At 39.3% G+C, this 20,613-nt stretch overlaps 1 protein-coding gene across 7 annotated transcripts in view; it reads right to left on the bottom strand.

The window, feature by feature from the left end:
* ECHDC1 (ethylmalonyl-CoA decarboxylase 1) overlaps positions 1-20,120 on the bottom strand; it is a 42,299-nt gene extending 22,179 nt beyond the window's left edge. Inside the window, exons 1-5 of one of the 7 annotated variants that reach the window (XM_066179225.1) lie at positions 20,038-20,120; positions 12,007-12,228; positions 7,049-7,191; positions 2,042-2,094; positions 15-95 (exon numbers count right to left, since the gene is read on the bottom strand). In XM_066179225.1, coding sequence (XP_066035322.1) covers positions 15-95; positions 2,042-2,094; positions 7,049-7,191; positions 12,007-12,226 — 497 coding nt within the window. In that variant the 5' untranslated portion in view covers positions 12,227-12,228; positions 20,038-20,120. Of the gene's footprint in view, positions 1-14; positions 96-2,041; positions 2,095-7,048; positions 7,192-12,006; positions 12,229-12,674; positions 12,751-17,184; positions 17,262-18,737; positions 18,920-18,960; positions 19,286-19,398; positions 19,912-20,037 lie in introns of those variants that run through there. The other 6 variants (XM_066179224.1, XM_066179228.1, XM_066179226.1 and 3 more) reach the window with 6 other exon arrangements.
* Between the last annotated feature and the right edge of the window lie 493 nt (positions 20,121-20,613).

Raw genomic sequence — 20,613 nt, 5'->3', positions numbered from 1 at the left:
CGTGTTAGCCTTACCTGAAATCGCAAGCTGTGGTAAGTTCGGCTCCTCCTCCAAAAGCTTTTCCTTGAACCAGTGCAACACTGATCAAAGGCAACCTACACAAGAGACTTTAGTAAGCAAAATTCACGCTTTTAGCCTTTCAGAAATTACAAAACAATTCTACCAAACTATTTCTAAATGATTTGGTTGAGAAAAATATACTGTTCAAATTTATTCAAATAACGACACCTTTGTGGGCAATCAGCACAATACCAATTCCACTTCTGTTAATTGATACAGAATCCCAAAATGAAGCAGCAAGACAGATATTTTAAATGGAATCAAAATAAATATCATGTACTGAAAAACACACATTACGAAAAATACCTGCTATAGAATATACCTAAAAAGACTACCTGCAAGGAGTGACAGGATAGCAAAACAAGATTCTACTCTAAGCCAGTACACCACAGAAAGCAGCAGAAAAAGACACAAAGAACTGAAGGGCTGGGTTATCTAAAATTAATGAGATTTACCATGACAGCTTCAGCACCTTCTTCAAACAGAGTGCTACTATCTCAGTCATCAACAAAACTTTTTTTGCAGACAAAACCTTTTGAGGAAAGCACCAATCTGTTACCTTTGTTGGTGTTGTATTTAATCATGTTCAAGGTATTTAATCATGTTCAAGGTAATTTAAAGGACAGAGGGAAGGAAGAGTATGCTTCCCCACTGCTGATGTGAAATGAATACTGATGTGAAATGAATACTAATGAGCAGTGACTTAGGATAAGGCAAGTTCCTGAAGAAATGAAGACAGCTGGTTAGTCACAGAATTTGCACACTCCTACAGCTGTTTTGTCTTTTACTATGAAGAGACATTTAGCTTTCTGAGCAGTTTACAAACCACATTCAGAAGTCAGCATCTTAATCATAACCACATGTCTGGTTTTAGTTCTCCTTTGACAGAAGCATCGACACTTTCTTACAGCCCAAGTTCACTTACAAGCTGCAGCACAGTTCATACAATACATGGCACAACAGAACCCACTGGAAGAGGGCAATATCATTTTTCCTGTGGTTTATGAGACACTAGAAGATGTGGGTCCAAGACACTACATCCACACGCTAATCCATTTGAGGCACCTCCTTCAGGATCACAGTCAGCCTCAGTTCTGAGGGAGACTAATCCCATCTAGAACAGATGTCCCCAGACAGCAGTTCAGGGCCCCTCCTTAACCAGGGCTTAAAGATACACTAAGTTTACACAGCCGAGGTGGGGGCTTAATCTTCACACATCTTCCTCCTCTTAGCTTTGCCCCATCCATTTTGATTATATGGGGACCAGCTTATGCAAATGGCTTCCAATCCCAAGGATTCCTTACAGTACTACTAATATAGGTCTCCAATCTCCTGGGTAATTTTACAGAAAAAAATGTTAATTCATAACATTTTCTCATACATATTATTTGAAAACAAAGAATATTTGAAAACAAAGTGTATTCACCTTCAAAGAGCTCTGAGCAGAAAAACACAGACTCTACCACAAATGGATTTAATAGAAACGTGACTTCTTAAGGGAAGCTAAGTCTACAGGAAAGGTATGAAGAAAGAAGCACCAGATGGTAGAACTGACTACACTCCTCTTGTGAAGTGGGAAGATTAAAAAAATATATCAAATAAATGTTACCTATGTAGGCTGCATAACCTGTTGCTGCTTGTTATTTAAGAGCTACTGATTTCCACTGAGTTAGAGAGGTCGAATTTCAGAAAATTTGAAGGCCTTAAGATTTCCTTAACTCTGAGTATCTCCTAGCTCTACACATACAAGCCTAGGGTTTTTTTCCTGTTCCAATCTCTGGAAAGTCTAATACTTGCAAAATGTTAAGGTCTAATTTAAATCCATAAATACCTACCTGATTAACATATGTGAATACAAGGTCTGGGATTCAAAATTACATATATAAAACTATGTATTCAACTTTAAACATCTCAAAGGATTAGCCAAAATACATTCTGATACTTATAATTACTTCATAAATGGGTAAATAAAATATATTACCTCATAAGTCTGGTTAAGGTGTTTTGCATAAACATGCACATATTCATCCCATCCTACAATGAATAGGAAATTAAAAATGTTAAGTGATCTTAATGTGAAACAATTAAACATACAAATGGAGTAGACAGGAGTAATCATTCTTTATATTTACTTCATCTGGGTTTTGTCTCTGGTTCATGTTGCTCAAATTCTAGCCCAAGTCCATTATGCACAAATAGAAAACCCAGTACAAATCAGGTTAAAAAAATCAGAACTAAATTGACTTATATAAATTTCAGTTATAATTAAGCCACTGTTAAAGTAATTTCAATACTGAATTTCCATGTTGTGAAATTTTAGTGTTTCCTCTTAATTTCCTCTTCTCATTTCAAGTTGAACACCCATAAATCTGAATTTTTAAATTCTGTACAAAGCCATAGTGTGCTACATACTTTTTACTGTTCCAAATCCATAAAGTTTTAGCCAAGATACAATTTAGCAATTTAATCTTTTATTGTTTGGGCCAAAAGCATTTCAGCTAAAAAAGACCCCAAAAACACCAGACCACAAAATATCGAAACAAATAAAAAACCAAATCAGAAAGAAGATTCTTCTCATCTCTCATCCTTTATGTTTTACATCTACTTGCAATGAACAGTGAAAAACATAAAATTGTTTCCTTCTAATCCAATAGAAGAACTAAAGGGTTCCAAAAAAAATACGCTCAAAAGAAATATATCTTCCTACAACGTGTCGCTAAAATGTGGAACACTTGGCAGCAGGGCATTACACCCTCTACATGAATTCAAGAGCAACTACATCAACTCACAACAGGAAGAGCAACAAAAGGTTATTACATAGAAGGCAACACCTCTAGAAGTCCTAGTCACAAGCTGCTGGGGGCTAAGAAAATATTTTGAGACAAAATCGTTATTATCTTCTTTCTCAGACATCAAGAATTGATCAGGAACTTAACAAATAACTGGGTTAAATGATCCAGAATCACCACGTTCAAATACATACTGAATTGGACCACACATATTATTTATCCCAGATTAAAGAAAAGAATTATGTTTGGACACCCTAGAAATAAAAAAACAGTGTGCAAAAATTTCTGCACATCTTTTAAATAATAAGGAAAAAAAATACAAACAAACCAAAAGAAACATCTCCTTACCAGAATTCACTAACTTCTAAAATACAGTTTTACAGAAGTAGGCAAGTTAGAGAATCTGCCTGAATTAAAAGCCTCTGACTCATACCTCAGGGAAAGAAAAGATATGCATTAAATCTCTAGTACATATTTGGAAGAGGACCTTGAAATAACGGTTCGCCAATTTCAGGTGATTTATTGTCCATTTAATCATATATTCCCAAGAGCTATTCTGCCCAAAGACAACCAGCTTTATGATGTCTAGGCACAGTTCTCTGGCAGATTTAAGTGCTATGACAATTGCTGCAAAAGAACCAGTGTATTTAGTTTTACTTCACTAAAGGCTGCTTGAAAATTTTAGCATGTTGATTTATAAAGAGGCTTTTAGTTTTCACTGCAGCCATCTACTCTGTCTAAGAACAGTAGCAATATTTTCATACCAAATTAAAGAACATCCAAACCCTTCATGATAGCTGCCTTAGTAGCTAAGTTCAAAGCCCACAAAAACATATTGGTATCAGTTCTCAGACACAGACTTGCACAATTCCCATATTACAACTGTCAGGATGAAGTTGCACAAAAGCTCTTCAGAGAACATGATTTTTCACTTCATCACAGCAGAATCCTTTCATTCAAACTGCCCTTCTCAATTCATGACAAAATCCAAAATGGTAATTAAAGATTCATTGCAGAACAGACAAACTTGAAAAACATGTTTATGTCTGAGCAGACAATAAGAAAAGTTTTCATTCTCTCAGGTGGTAGAGAGATTACTGAGTAGCCCAGGGAAAAAAATGCCTTCACAGAAAACACTCCAAAAAAACAAAAAACAAACAAACAAACAAAACAAAACAAAACAACAACAAAAACACAAAAAAAACCCCCAACCAACCAACCAACCAACCAAACAAACCCAAAAAAACAACAAACCAAAAGCAATTGCTTGCTTGAGTCCTGGCAAATAAACCCTACAAACCTTCCTGACAAGAAAAATAAGGCTACTATTCAGATAAAGTACTCTGACTAAGAAATGTTCGCTAGAGTCTAGTAGAATAATTATATTCGCAGCTCTAATATTGTCCTTGAAGTAAGAAGATGTCTAACTAGGAGAACAGGAGGTAAAAAGCAGTAAAATGCACTACATATGGAAAAAAAGGATTAATAGCTTGGAGTGGGCCTAGGAGAGGCAGGGAAGAAAGTCACCTTCATAGAGTGGAAAACTGTAACGCTGGCTCTTATAGCTGCAAGAGCTTCAAATCCATTTTCACTACAGACAGAACAATATTTCCAGATTATCTCCAACTGCTCCGAAGTCCTCCCTCCACATTTTATGCTTGAGAACCTCTGTCCTAGGGCTTCTAGACAAGGACCAAGGAAAGCAAAATCCTCCTTTGTGCTTCTTCCTCTGAGCTGTTATTTCAAGAGCTATTCTTGCTTTTCAGGTAGGCAATATTTCAAAGCTCACTCCAGAATGAGGTTCTCACTCTGGGAACAGCTTACAAAGCCTCACAAAGACAGAAGGAAATTTTTTTTTTTTTTAATTTAAATTCCACTATTCATTTACCTTCTGTGATTTGGTTATGTAATGCTAGCCCTCAGAAAAGAAAAACAGGTAGAGGACCTAGGTTTGCTTCAGAGTTAGGAGCAAATGAACATGGGAGGAGGTGGACAGAGGAAAACAATGAAGTGGAAGAGGAGGACAGAGCCACTAGGGGGCACGAAAATTCTTCAGCATTCTTGGCCATTATTCTGCCTATTCTGCACCACAGGGAAAAGCAAAATCAAAAATTATGAAAAATATGGTCCTTCCTCAACCAACTGACTGGATAAAATAAAAGCGTGTTCTGCAATTACTGAAAGCTATGGGCTAAAGCAGCCTTAAATATACATACATATATATAAATGTAAAGGACAGCTCCGTTGTTTGAGCATGGTGCTAGTAACAACAAGGTTGCGGGTTCAATATGTTCATTTAAAAGTTGATCTCGGATCATCCCTGTAGGTCCCTTCCAACTCAGAATATTCTGTGATACTGTGAAAGACATACCAGTTCAGGCATGAAGTTATTCACTTTTGGGGTTATTTTTGCCTTGGAGATGCCTGTGGACAGAAAACTTAACCTGAAACCAGGCAAAACACTCTCATCTGAATCAAGTTAGAGAGAAGAGTTCTGTAAGACTGAAGAACAGAAAATGCTAGTCCATATTCTAGTAAAGCTTTACTTAATGAAGACTATTAAAACCCACCTAACAGATGGTTTAGGAGCTATCATAAAGAAACTCTCAGTAAAAGATAAAGACCTTGAACTCTCCAAAGGAAATAGAAAAGCAACTAAGTTTAACTATTCTTGAAGCATTTCTGGTGACTGTTAGGCTTTAATTTCAATACTAGCATGAGATCTAGATTCTGTGCAGAGAATTCTCAACAAAGTTATAACTAACACATATACATTTCATTCTTCCCAGTATATCTGTTATCAAACCTAATCCTTGCAAGAGCCCTCTCTGCAGTGGCACCAAGTAATTTGTATATGCATATAAAGAGAATAGAAATGTAGAACTCTGAAGGAAAGCCTAGACTGCAAATAAGAAAATAACTGACCCTGCCTGGCTTCAGCTCCTTTTCTATTGGAATAATGCCCAAAGAAGTTGAGAATTGCAGATTAAAGTTTTTTTAAAAAATCAATTTAGGAAAAAATCACATATACATCTATATTCTTAAAATTACCAGTGCTTATAAAATATCCAGATGAAAACTTCCCCCAAATCCATTTATATCTATAAAGCATTACATTTCCATATTAAGAAAAGCATCATGGTGTTCCAGAAAGGAAACAAAGTGTCCTATACCCTTTGAAAACTGGACTGTCCTATTTATTTTATCAGGCCAAAAAAACCCAAAAAAACAAAAAACAAAAAACAAAACAAAACAAAAAAAAAACAAACACAAAACCAAAAACAACCAACCCCAAAAAAACCCCAAAAACTTAGCCATTGTGGGGTTTATGATTCAGATTTAGTTTCATCAACAGAAAAAAAAATCATCACTAAAGATAAATATCAGATTAACCAGTTTTTGTGTTCATGCTCATACTGAAAGGGCCAGTTAATTTAATGAAAATTAAATGTTTCATTTATGTGGTTAAATCCTGAAACTTGCAGTGGCCACAAAAAAGCACCAGGATTGGCACTTACCACAACTGCAAACCAGGAGTAAGAGCCGCACAGGAAGATCCTCTTCCCTGGCAGCTGTGAAAGCCCTATGTCACACACTGCCAAGTCCACATATTAGTCCAAAGAAAGAACTGTATCACATGTGAAAGTTGTCCAAATGGGTGCCATGAGCAAATAGTTGCCATCAAACACCAACCTCTTCAACTTCATAGTTACATACAAGCTCACAAGAATCAAGTACAGCAGAAGAATTGCACCTGTTCTTCCATTTCATGCAGGTCCAAACACAGTTTTGGTAAAATAGAAACCTTTTTGTAATAGCAGCCATGCTAGTTAAATTTCCTTTTTTTACTTTGGAATATGAGAAATTATCACTTTTATCTGTTTCTAAAGGTCAAACTACAGAAGTACAGTTTGTCTGACATGTAAATTCACCATGAACTGCTGTGAGAAAATGAAACGACATTTTTAAAAGAAAAGGCTAAAAAGAACATATAGTGTAGGAATTTAGAGTTATGAATCACTTAGAATAACACTTAAATCATGGCTTGAAGGGGCTGACAGCATTATTTTTGACCATTAAAGCTCCATTCTGTGACTTGCATGTAAAATTGCTGCAGAAGCATAGTGCAACACTTCTGTCTCAAAAGAATCTCAAAAAACTAATTTTTCTCCAAAGCCTTAATGTGTATTAATACTCGCCTGGGAGTTGGATATTTCTTTGACAGCATTTAAATCAGATCCTGAGCAAAAAGTGTTTCCTGCACCATGGATTATAAGACCTTTGCCATCCTTCCAGTTTTCCAGTTCAGTTACCCTGTCCTGGAGTTCTACCATCATAGTACCTGCCACAAGAGGGGAGAAACAAAATTTTTAACAGGAAATTATTATCACCATCATGTTTTTTGTTACATTTTCCACCAGCAAAACTGAGTTAGAGTAAATAACTGAAAGGCTTAAAATCACAAGGGTAAGTATCATTTTAAATCCTGCACACAATCACCGACATACATTTGTTCTCCGAGGATGCACTTCCTAAAATTCTGAAGGATATTCTGTATTAAGGATATTTGTGTTACACTCAAAAAAGCCCCAAAACAACACAACAAAGAAAAACCCTCTACCTGATTTATTTCTGCTTGCAATTGCATACATTCAGGACAGATGAATTTATATATATCCATTCAGATCTGTCTAACTTGCCATTTTGAAGTCACTGACATTCCTCCCTGCCCAAACAATTGGCAGAGAATAGAAAAGAATCATGGTCAAGGTGGGCTCAAGGCACAACCAGATAACAAAGGCTCCTTTCTAAAAAGACGCTCTTTACGAAGTATATCATTATAGAGCACTAGCTTTTCATTTCTTGTTTAAACACCCAATTCATCATAAAATATCATAAACATCATATTCGCCTAAGTACCCTTCCTGACATGGAACTCCACAAACTCCTGCTTCTAGAGCTCATCCTCAACAGCAGCATCTGCCACAGCAATGGACCATATCTGCATTAATTCAAAGCTCTTCCTCTCTGAATGCCTATGACTCTGTCCAGTTATATACTTAAGAGAAAACATTTATAGAAACCAATTTCAGAAAGCAGGGTACATACAGGCTGATGACTCTCCCAGCTTTACCCCTCTTTGACAAGAATTTAGATGGACAGGCCTACATTCTTCAGATAGAAATGTGCTTTCGATTCATACTCTCAAGGACTCTCCTCTGCAAACAGTGTTGCTTTTTTAACTCTACGCCTGCATGCACAGGACTCATCCTCTTCTGAAATTTCCCATTAGCAGCCAATCCATGAGACATTTATGTTTTCTTCCTATTTTTTTTTCTTACAGTTCATTATGAAGTAAGCTTCCCAGTATCACATCAAGAGTGAACACTCAGTCAAGCACTAACCCCTTAGGCTTGGTCTCAGCCACTGAAATAACACAGTTTGACAATGTTTCTGAGGTGGTCAATAATTAAGGGGACATTACATATTATATACCAGAATAGCATTGGGTTGGGTTTTTTTTTTACCCACTGTCAAGTTCATAGTATGATCCTCTAAAAAGTCCCAGCAGTTCTGCCAGTTGCTTTCCCTTCTGTATTTATAATATGGTCATGCTTTCTGTATGTGGCACATTACATCTGGTTTCACTAAATTTCACCCTGTTGATCTCAAACTCTTTGTAGCAGCTAATCAAGATCACTTTGAATGCTTCGCCTCTACTCCAACAAATATTCTTGCAAGCTCTCCTAATGTGGGGTCACCCAACAATTTCAGCAGTTCATCTTCTGTTTCAGCATCCAAGCCAGGAATGAAAATACTGAGCAGAACTAGGCCTGGATGCGATTTTTGTGGGTCTTCACTTGCAATGCTTTTCCAGCCTTATGGCACACTCAACAACTTTTCTGCAAATGCTGCTGTTCAAACAGGTGTGCATTAACCCTGTGGATTTCACTTACTGCATACCTGCCTTCTTTAGTCTTCTTAACAGAAAGGTATTTGGGCTGGCATCCAACCTCTGCTACAGTCAAACACAGAAGAACCACTGCTTATGGTTCTTTTAACAGGCAAAGCAATGAGGTATTGAAAAGTCTTTCCACAGAGTATTCCAAGCCAAGAATCCAGTTAACTGAAAAATGCAGGATCCATATGAGCCTGCTACATGCAACAGCAAGGGACAAGAGACACTGGCCAGAGCCTGTTCTGTCCTCCTGCAAGTGGTTCTTTTCCATTCCTGACAACACTGAACTATTATTTTACCAACAGATACAGTTCCTGATGTTTGATATAATGAAGAGGGCATAATACTAAACTAAATCCTCATTCTTCCAGTCTTACTCTTTCAGTATGTGATACCACTAAATTCATGCCCTTTACAGAATTAATAATAAATAATAATTTGTTTGTATCTTAACTATAATCTGAGAATAAATGTTTTCAAGTAAATTGTAGAAAATAAAAATTATCATCATTATTTTCTAATTCCTACAGGCTGGTTTTCTTTTCTTTCAAACTACATTCAAGTTTAGTTCAGTGAGAAGCTGGGTTGCTGAAATTGATTCTACCAAGCTTAAACTGACATTATTAGCATTTGTTTCCAAAGAAACCATTTCAAACAGGTGGCTATCAGACTCCAACTAAGAAGAGAAAAAAAGGCATAACAATCTCCATATCACCCATTAGCAATTTGCCAACAATTTTGTTCTGTTTTTGATTTCATGAGTTGCTCAAGCTTGGAATAAACATAATTCCTTTGAGATAAAAAAACTGCTGTATAAAGTAAATGCCTGGAAAACAGAATTTCTCTCAGAAGTTTATTAATGTTTTGCAGCTTTCTAGAGGGAGCATTCATGGATATATAAATTCACATTTGCCACTATTCAGAAGCTCTGAGGCACAGAATCAACAGAATTTAATGGGGAGGTAGCTGTATCTACAGGCTCTGGCTGATGAAGTCAGCCAGGTTCTTCTGAGGCAATTCAGGGGTAGCACACTCAATCCTGCCCCTTGAAGAGCATTTGATACACAATTGAAGGCAAAGTTTCTCAGTAACTGCATTTTACAGACAATAATGTTAAAAATGAAATTAAGATCAGTAAAAATTAAGATGCCACACCATTCACTGCAACAGTGAAGGGCTCAGCCTGATTTTGCTTCTACTCTCCCTCCCATAAAAACAAAAGTCTCTAGCAGAGGTGTACAGGACAAAGAAGCAGCATCTCTTGAACTGCCAGTAAGATTTCCCAGAACAATTTTTTGTAACTATTGCCTAGGAAAATGGAGTACAGCTCTCTCCAGGGCTCTAAACGCTGCTGTAAAACAGAACTGCCTGATCCCACGGCTCATTTGTTATATGCTAATGAGGATCCACAACAAAAAAGCTATTCATTTCCTCAGTGGTTTTTGTAGCTCCTCTTTGCTACTAGAGCATCTAATTGACATATACTAATAAGTCATTTCACAGCAGTCCTGTAAGGAGAGAAGAGATTATTTTACAGACAACTAACTGAGCCAGGGAGAAAATGCTAATTTTAGGTGCTTGACTCCAGATGTGTGATATAATTTCAGCACATTAACATTAAAGAGAACGTTGTATAGGCAAATAACAGCTATCAGTTGCCTAAATGGCAGCTGCACCTGCTCAGCACTGCCACCAATCACTTCTCAGCCCCTCCTGCCAAGCACACAGAAAACAGTGAACATATCTGCAAATTTCTATGAAAGTCTGGTTTTAGCAATTTGACTTTATTTACCCCTCATCTTCAAAGGGAAAAAACCCCCCAGTCTGCTCTCTCCTTTTGCTGTTACAGCTCAATTCTCATGCCCCTTTCAACTTAAACAATAAATAAGTTAAAAGTCTACAAGGTGTACATTGCACAGTTCTGTTTTGAGTCAAAAAATAGAACCCAATCTGTAGAAGAAGGAGAAACAACTATGTAATTATGATTGTATAACAGCACATATGCTGACAGGGTGGCATGCAGAAAGACAATCCCTATGCTAACATCGTTTAGCTACAACTTCTTAAGTTAGGTAATGATTTTATGATTTAAGTAAGGTAATGAGTTTTTTAAGCTAAACAAAAGAGGATGCAGAAACATCTAGGTGCATTACCACCAGTTCTGCTGCTCTCCTAGGCGCCTTTCAGCTAACAATCGCTAGTGGAAAGAGTAGATTGACATTCTGCATGTAAAGGGCATACTTTGCTAGTGTGTTGCAAAATGTTTGCTCAGAGCAAAAGAACAGCCAGAACTGGGCAGGAAGACAGAACAGCAACAAAGAAATTAGCATGATTACACAAATGCATTCATTTCAAAAGACTAACAGATAAAAACATTCTTACAGTAAAGGCTTATGCACAGCTCCAGCTCAGGCAGATTCACACCCTGAACCTGTGCCACTCATATCTGAAGAGAGTGGCATAAATTGGAATAATCTAGATAATTAAGAAGACACAGCAAATAAACTCAACTCGGAGAACAAAAACCTCTCATAATACAAGATTAATAAATCTAGGGCACTTGGTTTTGACAGCTAAGTATTCTCCAGTGTAAAAGCATATTAAATAGATCATTGACCTGGAACAGCAGAGAATACCCAGCTCATCTGATCTTTAATTAACCAGTTACTGATATTTAAGACATAAGGCAAATGAAGAAGAAATGGAAGCCAGTTTGGGTGAGTGGAAAAGACCAAACTACAGGAGATACAGGTACAGGGAAGGCTTTAGGTAAAGAACTAAGAAGTAAACTCAGTCTTTCTTTCTTTCTACACCAACTACAAAAGAGAGGTGGCATCTTCTCATGCCCACAAAAATGCCTTCCATATTTCCAGAGCAGTGATGACAAAATGAGAGGAGAGGCGAGAAAGAGCTCAGTGGCAGAATTGTGCTAACACTTAGCATGGGAAGAAGCATGTTCTGCAGGACAGTCCCTGTGCCATTGAGAATTTCTCAGATTTTTATGACATTTATAGCAAAGTTACTACACAAAACACCAGACACATTCGCTCCACATCTGAATAAAACTTACACATTTATTCATTTAACTAAGGCAAAGTAAGGCAGAGTGTTTCACTTTCTTTAGGCACAATATCAAAAAGGGTAACTGAACAAGAGAAAAACCAAAACCAACCAGCAATCCCATCAAGTAATTAATACCTGTAAAGGCATTCATTAGCTTTGGGTTATTCAAAGTAAGTATTCCAATGCCATTTTCTTCTTTGGAAAGGTTGATGGATCCACCAGAAAACTCTTGAAGTTTCTTCTTTATCAATTCTTCCTCATAGCCATGAGCACCATTATACAGTGACAACCTTCTCTGTTGTAGTATCCTTTTCTTTGTAGTCTGAAGTAAGTTCTTCCACAGAGCAAGGGCCATTTCTGGAAAAACATGGAGTGAGGGGAAAAAAAATCAGGAAATTTCCTTTGAAATCCACTGCAGACCTCTGAGAAAAAGGGAAGTACGATAGCAGAAACTAATATAAAGGTGATACAATTGTAACACTTGACAGAAATTACTGCAAACTATATTTGCAAAATTCTTGGTTTGAATCTACCCCCACAAAGTAAACGGAAGGAGTTTTATAGAGTGATTTTAGTCATTAACACAGATATTAGCACCTTTTAAAAGATTTCTTTGTAAAATTCACCAAAGGAGTATTTGTGCGCAGAACGTAAAAGAGGCTCAAGAACTACAGTAAGACTCATATCTATTCCACTAGACCAATTTACCCTGTACTAATCTTCCAAACCTTCCCTCCCCCTTCCCTCTAAAAAACTACCAAGACCCCCCAAACACCACACCTATAATGGAGGAAAAATCCTACCAAATCCCACAGCTTTCAAGATCTAGATGTCCTGCTTTTCTGTAAGCAACTATCAAAGCAAGACCTTCCCGAGAGAAACACCTGAGGAACTTAAAAATTAAGAACTGAAGATCATTCTTATATCGAAGTCTGTTCCCCATCACCTAATTCTATTAACACAGGTGTCACATCCCACCTTAAAACTAATTAGTCTGCCTAACCCCTGACTGCTCTGTGCTTTTCCCAGTCATCCCAGTAGCACTTTGAGTTGACCTCATTTGGGCACAGAATCTGTGCAGTGCTCCAAAGGATGATAAGTGTGCAACATTATTATGCATTGAGTGCCACAGTTGCCTTTTATACTGGTAATAATACTTGTAAACTATTTCTGTGTACCAGCATACCCATGGCTTACTCCTCTGTTATTTCTGCTCTACAGTGTATGACTGTAGATCAGGAAATAACAAGAAAGTAATTATCACATATTATGCACTTGATCTGCATCTCTGCCTTAATTTTTTCCCTTTAGAAATGGAGAAAGTGGTTTACAAGTGACCTGAAAGAAACTGAGTAAAGCCTGAACTGGAAACAGCTGATCTGGAAATAAAGTCATCTTAGAAACCAATCAGAATGAGAATGAAAAGAACACCCACAGGACATGGGGGGAAAAAAAAGGCTTGTTATTTTGCAATTTGATAGAGTAGTCCTACCTTTGCCCCAGCCTACTTTTTAATGGGCCTGGCCATTCAGAAGACACGGTAGATGCTCATTTTTTTGATAACTGAGAAAAGACCTTCTTTGTTTCTGAATCATATTTGGCAGAAACAAGATACTTTCAGAATTGGCAAGCAGCTATTGGAAAGTTTTTCTAAGGTGAACTCAGAAAACAAGCACACTCACTGAGACAGAATTTTGTGACAGCTATATTGTGTGCTCTCTTCAGGGTATCTTATAGTTTACAGACTCAACATTTTTGAAAACCTTTATTATTTACACATGATCAAGTAAATGCACATTAAAAACCACACACAATTAGCTCCTAATAAAACAAGTGAACAGCCCTGTCAGGTGAACACTTATCTTGTCAGTGGGTGTACCATCCTACACTAAACTTGAAGATGCATCTGTTGGTGCAGGTATAGTCCTCATTCAAAGGGAGGAGGAATTTGCAGAGCAACCACACCATGGGATGTGAAGGAACATGCAGCAATACTGGGCAATGTGAACTGAGCCATCTATGCCAGTAGACTCATACCTGTCCTGCCAAATTGCACCCACCAATACAACAGGATCCCATAAGCTCAACACAAAGAAACTAGTAAGGCCTACACAAATCTATGCATTATAAAATCATCTACATAAGAAACTGGAAAGGGATGATTTCTTTAATACCTGTTGACAAACAAGGCTTTAATCTGTCATGATTAACTTTTCCAAAGTGTAAGCTAATAAAACTAATTACAAAATTTAATCAAGTTTAAAATCCAATAGTACAGAAGATTCACTACTTCATAAAAAACATTCCCTGCCTGCTGCTACACCCAAACACTCTCCATCTACGCACATTCTAATAGTCTGCAACACTTCAGCTTCCACCTTGCAGAGCTTTTAAAATTTTATTTGAAGAGTGAAAATGGGTTTCTAAGGCTCATTTCTCCTAATTGGTTCTTTTTATATTCAGGCTCTCAAGAGAGAGACAGCCTTCTCTTTTCTCTAAAACCTCAGTAGTCATTCCTCAGCATACATTAATGCAACAAAACTTTCCATCCAGCTACTAGTTTTTGCTCAGCAGAGAACAAACATGAAATACATGGACAGTGTAGCCTTTCCATGTAAAGTGTATCTGGAACAATCAGCTCCCAATTTTTAATGATTACAAAGTGACCCCAAGTTCTCATACAAAAACAGACTAGCTGGAATTCTCTAGGAAGCCCCAGTGACTGGCTTGAAAGCAAAGAAAAGCAGGGGAAAAAAGGCAGTTCTGCTAACTTAACCACTTGATGATAAACTTCTTTCATGACTTTTATACACTACTGAATTTCTCATGACAAGAAATATACTGAACAAAACAGGCTTAAGATATGGAAATTTTATTCCAATGAAAAAAGAGTCTGTCATTTTCAGCTGCGTGGTTATGTGCATTAACAGCTCTTTAATATTATCACTATGGTAATAAAGAACAGCAGCAAGTGTGGGATTAGAAAACAAATTGGACACCACTGCCTGCTGATCATGACTCATGATTAATGACTCATGCAAGGTTTAATCTTTGAGTTATTTTCTTTACAACCATCTCCTACAGCACTGGTCAGTGCCCAATGCTATTTTTTAATAAAAATAAGATTGTTTTAACAGTTCAGTCTGACTGAGCTAACCACTCAGGAAAAGCATAATAGGAAGAGCTAGAGCTCTCTCAGTCTAAAAAGATTTTTGCTGATATGTGACAAACAACATCCAAAATTTCAATCAGTATGGACCACTCACAATCCACTGCATGACCGAGATTGATTATTTCTGTATTTTCCAAGAAAGAAGTGAGAGAAAGATTTTGCAGTAACACTTACGATGTTGGAGGACCAGACAAGAGATATTTATTAACACCAAAATTTTCAGATTTTCAGTTTAACATAATCACATTTATAAATACTTACAGAAATCAAGTCTTAGACTAATTTTAAGGCCACATGCTACTCCCATTAGCATCTGTAGCAAAGGTAGTTTATGCACAGTACCTACAATGAAAAAAAAACCAAAAAACCAAAAAAACCAACAAAAAAACCCCTGACAGTACAGGTAAAAGTGGTGAATTAGCATCTTCCATATGTTTTAAGTGCTACAGCTTTATATATCACTGGTGACAACTAAGAGAGAAGCCAACAGTATGGACATCAATAGTTGTTCACTCCACAGTTATTGTACCTCTTACATAAAGCAACATTTTAAATCCCATTTGACACTCAAGTGATTTTGTAACACCCTTGCCTGTGGGGTAGCAGACTGTGGGTTCATACAAACACATCGAATGCCAGCACCTCAGGACAAAGGACTGACACACATTATGCAAGAGCAGCACATGTATTTACAAGGATAGTACCTGTATCTACATGCAGGCACTCACAGTCTATGTATTTTTTTGCACAGAGATGTATCAGAGGCCTTCTGACAGCCTCTGGTGACTGCCTAGGTAAAATTCAGACCTCATAATGTTAATGAAACACAGTAACAATAGGGACACCAACATCAGTACTCCCTGACTGGGTAGATTCTTTGGGAAATTAGTAAGTCTTGAACAAGGGTGCTTGCCCTTGTCATTTACCACTACTCTGTTGCAACCCAAATTTGTGTTGTAACATATGACGTATCAAACAGCATCCTCCAGCAATGCTGCAAGTTGCAATTGTCACTGAACATAAAGATATCTGGCCAAAGTTGCTGTAGGTAGCAACTTTCTAGAAGAAAGGGCAGAAGAACTAAGACAAACCAGAGAACTAAATCTTAGGAGCTGTATGCTCAAACAAGAAACACTGCACTACATAGCAAGTTAAATCAGCAAGTTAAAACACATGAGCAAGGAAAACTCCAGTACAAAAATGGTGCCTGAATTATTGACACAAGTCAGGGAAAAAGAAAATGGGGAAAAAAGATGCAGGGATGTGTTTTCAATACAAATAAGCAGGCCCTTTCACCTGGGGGAGAATGTGACAGGTGTGATGTGCAGCTATAGATACTGGAAAAAAAAACCCCATCAGCTGAATTTTGGGGTTTGGATGAAGGTATACTGAGATTAAGCATAACAGAAAAAAAGGGATTCAACACAAAAAATCCACAAAATACATTTCAGGGAGGAGAAAATATTCAAATGGCATTATAAAAAACCAATTAGGCACTTTTGTGACACTGCCAAAGGCATCACAGGCACTTGGTGAAGAAGAACAAGAGAAGCTGACTTGACGAAGACCTTTGGCAGCTGCAATTTCAGTGACAAGCACAGAAGTGCAAAGGCAGGGAAGAAGGGTTAGAAGATGTGAACTGAGGATGATGACTCACAACTCAATGCTGTATGGGTGGCTTACCGGTCACTTTAGAAGGCATTCACCTGTACTAGGGAGCAGTGACCACGACTGGCAGATGCCTCACCAGGTTCCTGCACTGGACAATCAATGGAAAGCAAGTGGTGGACCAGTACTGAGGGTCAGCACAACTGACCCTATAGTATGAAAGCAGAAGAAAAGGCAGAGTGATGGAGAAACAAAGGTTGAAAATGAGTGAAAACAACAATTGACTGTAACCCTGGACAGTGGACTGGTGGTTGATTATGGGGAATATAAAAAGAATTCTGATGTTGGACAAAGAGAAGAGATTCAAAAACAAAAGGAGGCCATCTTGGCATCACAGTGGAGTCACTAGACCCTGCCTTCAGACACAAGAAAGGTGTAGTAGGGAGGACGTATACAGGATTCCTGTTGCCAGTTGCTTGTCACCACCCCTGACCTGAAGGTTACAGAGCCCTCCACCCACCTCATCCACTTACATCTCTCTACTTTCCTTCCATGATGCGTGGGTTAGGTTAACTTAAACGCCTTGTCCAACAGGTTCTCCCACTCTAATAATTGCCAGATGAAGCAAGCTGAGGGTAATCACTTCTCCAGCTTTCTCACTGCTGAAAGCAAGCAGTGAGCACATCATAAGCATGCTAAGGGATCAGCAGCAGAAAACCTACTGAGAAAACATGATGTGAAAACACAGAAACTAAACAAAGTTGGGGAGCTGAGGAGATTCTGCCTCCCCAGCTAGGAGACTCATGCCTTTCTTAAAATGTCATGGCTTTCAAACTTGCCCTGTTCAAATTTTTAGTACATTGTCTCTTGTACCTGCACTGTAAACAAGTTAGATGGGATCAAAAGTCCCTCCAGTTCAGCAAGTTACTTTAAAAGCTTTAAGACTCCTCTAAAAACAGGCTTTAAAAGTAGCTGGTATTTTAAAGGACAATTTTTTAGCCTCTATATTACTGTTCAGAGAACAAATGATTTGGGCCTCCTACTTTCTAGATGCCAGCATAAGAAACAAAGTTTATCTATCCAGAAGCTGAGAGAACAAGAAGTGAGAACATGCCCAAATTAACTAACTGAAATGGCATCAAATAAGGTACATGGGAAATAAAAACTAACTCGGGGAAAGAAAAACCTTTTAACACTGTAAGTAAAATAAACCCTTGTCTGTAGTTTCAGTTTTAAGCTAGCGGACCATTTACACCTCATTTCTGCCGTTATCTCTCTTTTTTTTTTGTTATTTTCACTGTTTCTGAGTGGCCCAATTCTGGGGATAGCAAGCTATAGCTTTCCAAACTATTTGTTCTTTGTTTAGTTTTGTATTTTTTTAAATGATCTCTGTAGGCTAGAGTTTAAATGTGAATTGTCTTTCTATCCCTAAACAATTACATTCTCTTTTAATCACATTTTAATTATTTTGAAGAATAGTATACAAATCACAAAGAAACATACTGAAGTCCACAGAAAAATAATGGCATTTAAGGATGCAAAACAGACAACAAAGGAGGCCTTTCCATAAATACAGATGACACTACTATCTAAAAACATTTGATTTTGGTCCCATGGTGAGTAAAAGATTTTGAGTTTCACAGCAGAGGGCAAGAATCTGTTATCTGCAAAAAGCACTTGGGCTCTTTATTTTTTAATGCTTTGATCCGAAGCGGTTCTCCTCACACCTGTCATCAAAGGAGTTTTTTCTAGCAGTGACAGAAAACTTTTAAGTTCACTGCCTACTAGGTGTGTTCTAGAGACCTTTAAGAAGAGCAGACACACAACTTCACGGGAACAGAAACAACCACAACCAAGCCACCATTTGCCTTTCCTTCACCAAATCCTGTACCATAAAAGCATTAATTCAATTCTAGCTGTAACCACTAATACTGATGCTTTCCCAATGGTTGCCTTGAAAAATGTAACTTTTGTAGTCAAGAAGTATTCTGAATTCCACTTAACTCACTGTTCTTTACTATTCTCTCCTTACCACCACCACCACCCATAAATGCTCCTGGCAAAAGCAACACCAAAAATCATGTACCAAAGTCTGAACTGGCCACGCAGCCACGATTCTCCTGTCCTCCTCTAACAGCACTGGGAACTAACTTTCAATAACACCACACCAGGACAGCCTGTCACCTGCTTCCTTGGCTCGGGAAGCAGGAAGCAACCTCCCTGCACGGTATCATCCTGGGAGGAACGTGAAGACTCGAGGGACCGAGGGGTGGGAGCTACTTCCTCAGCAGACATTTCTTGCTGCTAACCTGCGACGCCAAAATCTCGACCAGTGCGCTGCTGCACGTGGTCTGACCTAGGGAAGCTGTGGGGGTTTTTTGTTGTTGTTGTTGTTTGTTTTTTTTTTTTTTTTTTTTTTCCCCAAGATTGCTTATGTTAGATCAACCGTCAAGGCAGGGCTCAGTGCCGAGCAGCGCCGAAGTGGGCGGTGACCGGCTGTTCCCCAAGCGAGACTCGAGGTGTGAGGGCCAAGCAGACGCACCGCCGAAGAAGACACCTTCTCCAGCACCGCCGAAGACACCTCGCCTGTGCCCCGGGCGCCCCGAGGCCTCGCGGGGAGCGGGACGCCCCGCGCCTGTCCCTCCCCCGGACTGCCGGGGGCCCGCGCCGCCTCGGCAGCCCGGCTCCCCGTAGAGGGCCCCTTTCCCCCAACGGGCCGCGGGCACTGGCCTGGCCCCGGCACTGACCTGGGCCCGGCGCCGGCGGAGCAGCGGAGGTGAGCGGTGCTGCGGGGAAAGGGCCCCGCCGGGAACAGCTGCCGCGGCCTCCGGGCCGGGCCCGCAGCCGCCTGCCCGCGCCTCGGGCGCAGTGTCGGGGCCCCGCGGTGTCGGGGCAGCCCCGCGCCGAGCCAAGGGGATGGAAAAAGCCTGTTGAGCCCCCAGGGAGCTCGGGGCTGACTTGGGGCCGGCAGGAAAGGCATTCGTACCACATCCATGAAGAGATGACCCCAAGCACAGAGAACTCTGCCTGAATTTAAGCAATTTTGAAGCAGACGACTCTTGTCAGCTCCAGGGTTGCTAAATACTACATCAGCAGGTCGTCATTATTGTTGTTTTCCGCACCGATCGCCTCCATCTCTAAAAACCAAGCCCTGTGTTTCTATCCAAGTCAGGGTAATTAAAGATCCTCGTTTTTTCTCTGTCTCGGGACAAGGTCTCGCCTCGGGTGGCTCAGGGTACGATTCACTGCCGGGAGGATCCAGCCTGGAGCGGCGGCCCCACTTGCTGTGCCTGGTGCTGCGCAGCAGGCAGGAGAGATGTTAGCTCCTGTCCACGTCGCCACAAGGAGAGACTTGGGCTCCCCATTTGCACATCCATCTGATTTACCTGTCAGCCTAAGTAGAAGCTCTTTCCAGCTGTCCTGTTCCTGGCCGCTGTGCCTCCCCTGCTCCAGGTGCCGCTCACCTGTACCCAGCTCTTGCAGCTGGGCCGAAGTGCTGAGCGAGCCACAAACTGCCCTGGCATCAAACTGTAATTGTGTAAACTTGAGGCTGGCATAAAATGGCCCGGTCACACACAGCCCTGCCCTCGGTTTCGCCAGCAGCCAGACCAAGGGGAAGAAATCGTTTCAATGAAGATCACTTAGTACTTTGCATGTTGAAAGCAATATGCAAATATGAGCCAGACTTTCTTTCCGTGTCCTTGTTGAGACACATACATGTGATGTCATCATCAACTGATGGCTCAATTTTAGGTATTTGTAGCATGACTGAAAAATGTGTCTGGAAATACATCTTCTCCACCTTTATTAAAGCTGTTTTTCAACCCAGCTGTCAATACAAATGTTTGAAACTTGGCCCGGTTTATTAAAAATTATGATTGAATATGAAGGGGATTTCAGTTAATCATTTATGTGGATAAACAAAAGTTTTTCACGCTGAACAGATACTTTCAACTTTGTAT

This window comes from Chamaea fasciata, unplaced genomic scaffold (genome assembly GCF_029207755.1).
Source record: "Chamaea fasciata isolate MVZ Bird 193981 ecotype frontalis unplaced genomic scaffold, bChaFas1.0.hap1 SCAF_3, whole genome shotgun sequence".
Taxonomy (NCBI): Eukaryota; Metazoa; Chordata; class Aves; order Passeriformes; family Sylviidae; genus Chamaea; species Chamaea fasciata.
This window is presented reverse-complemented; position numbering and strand designations above follow the sequence as displayed.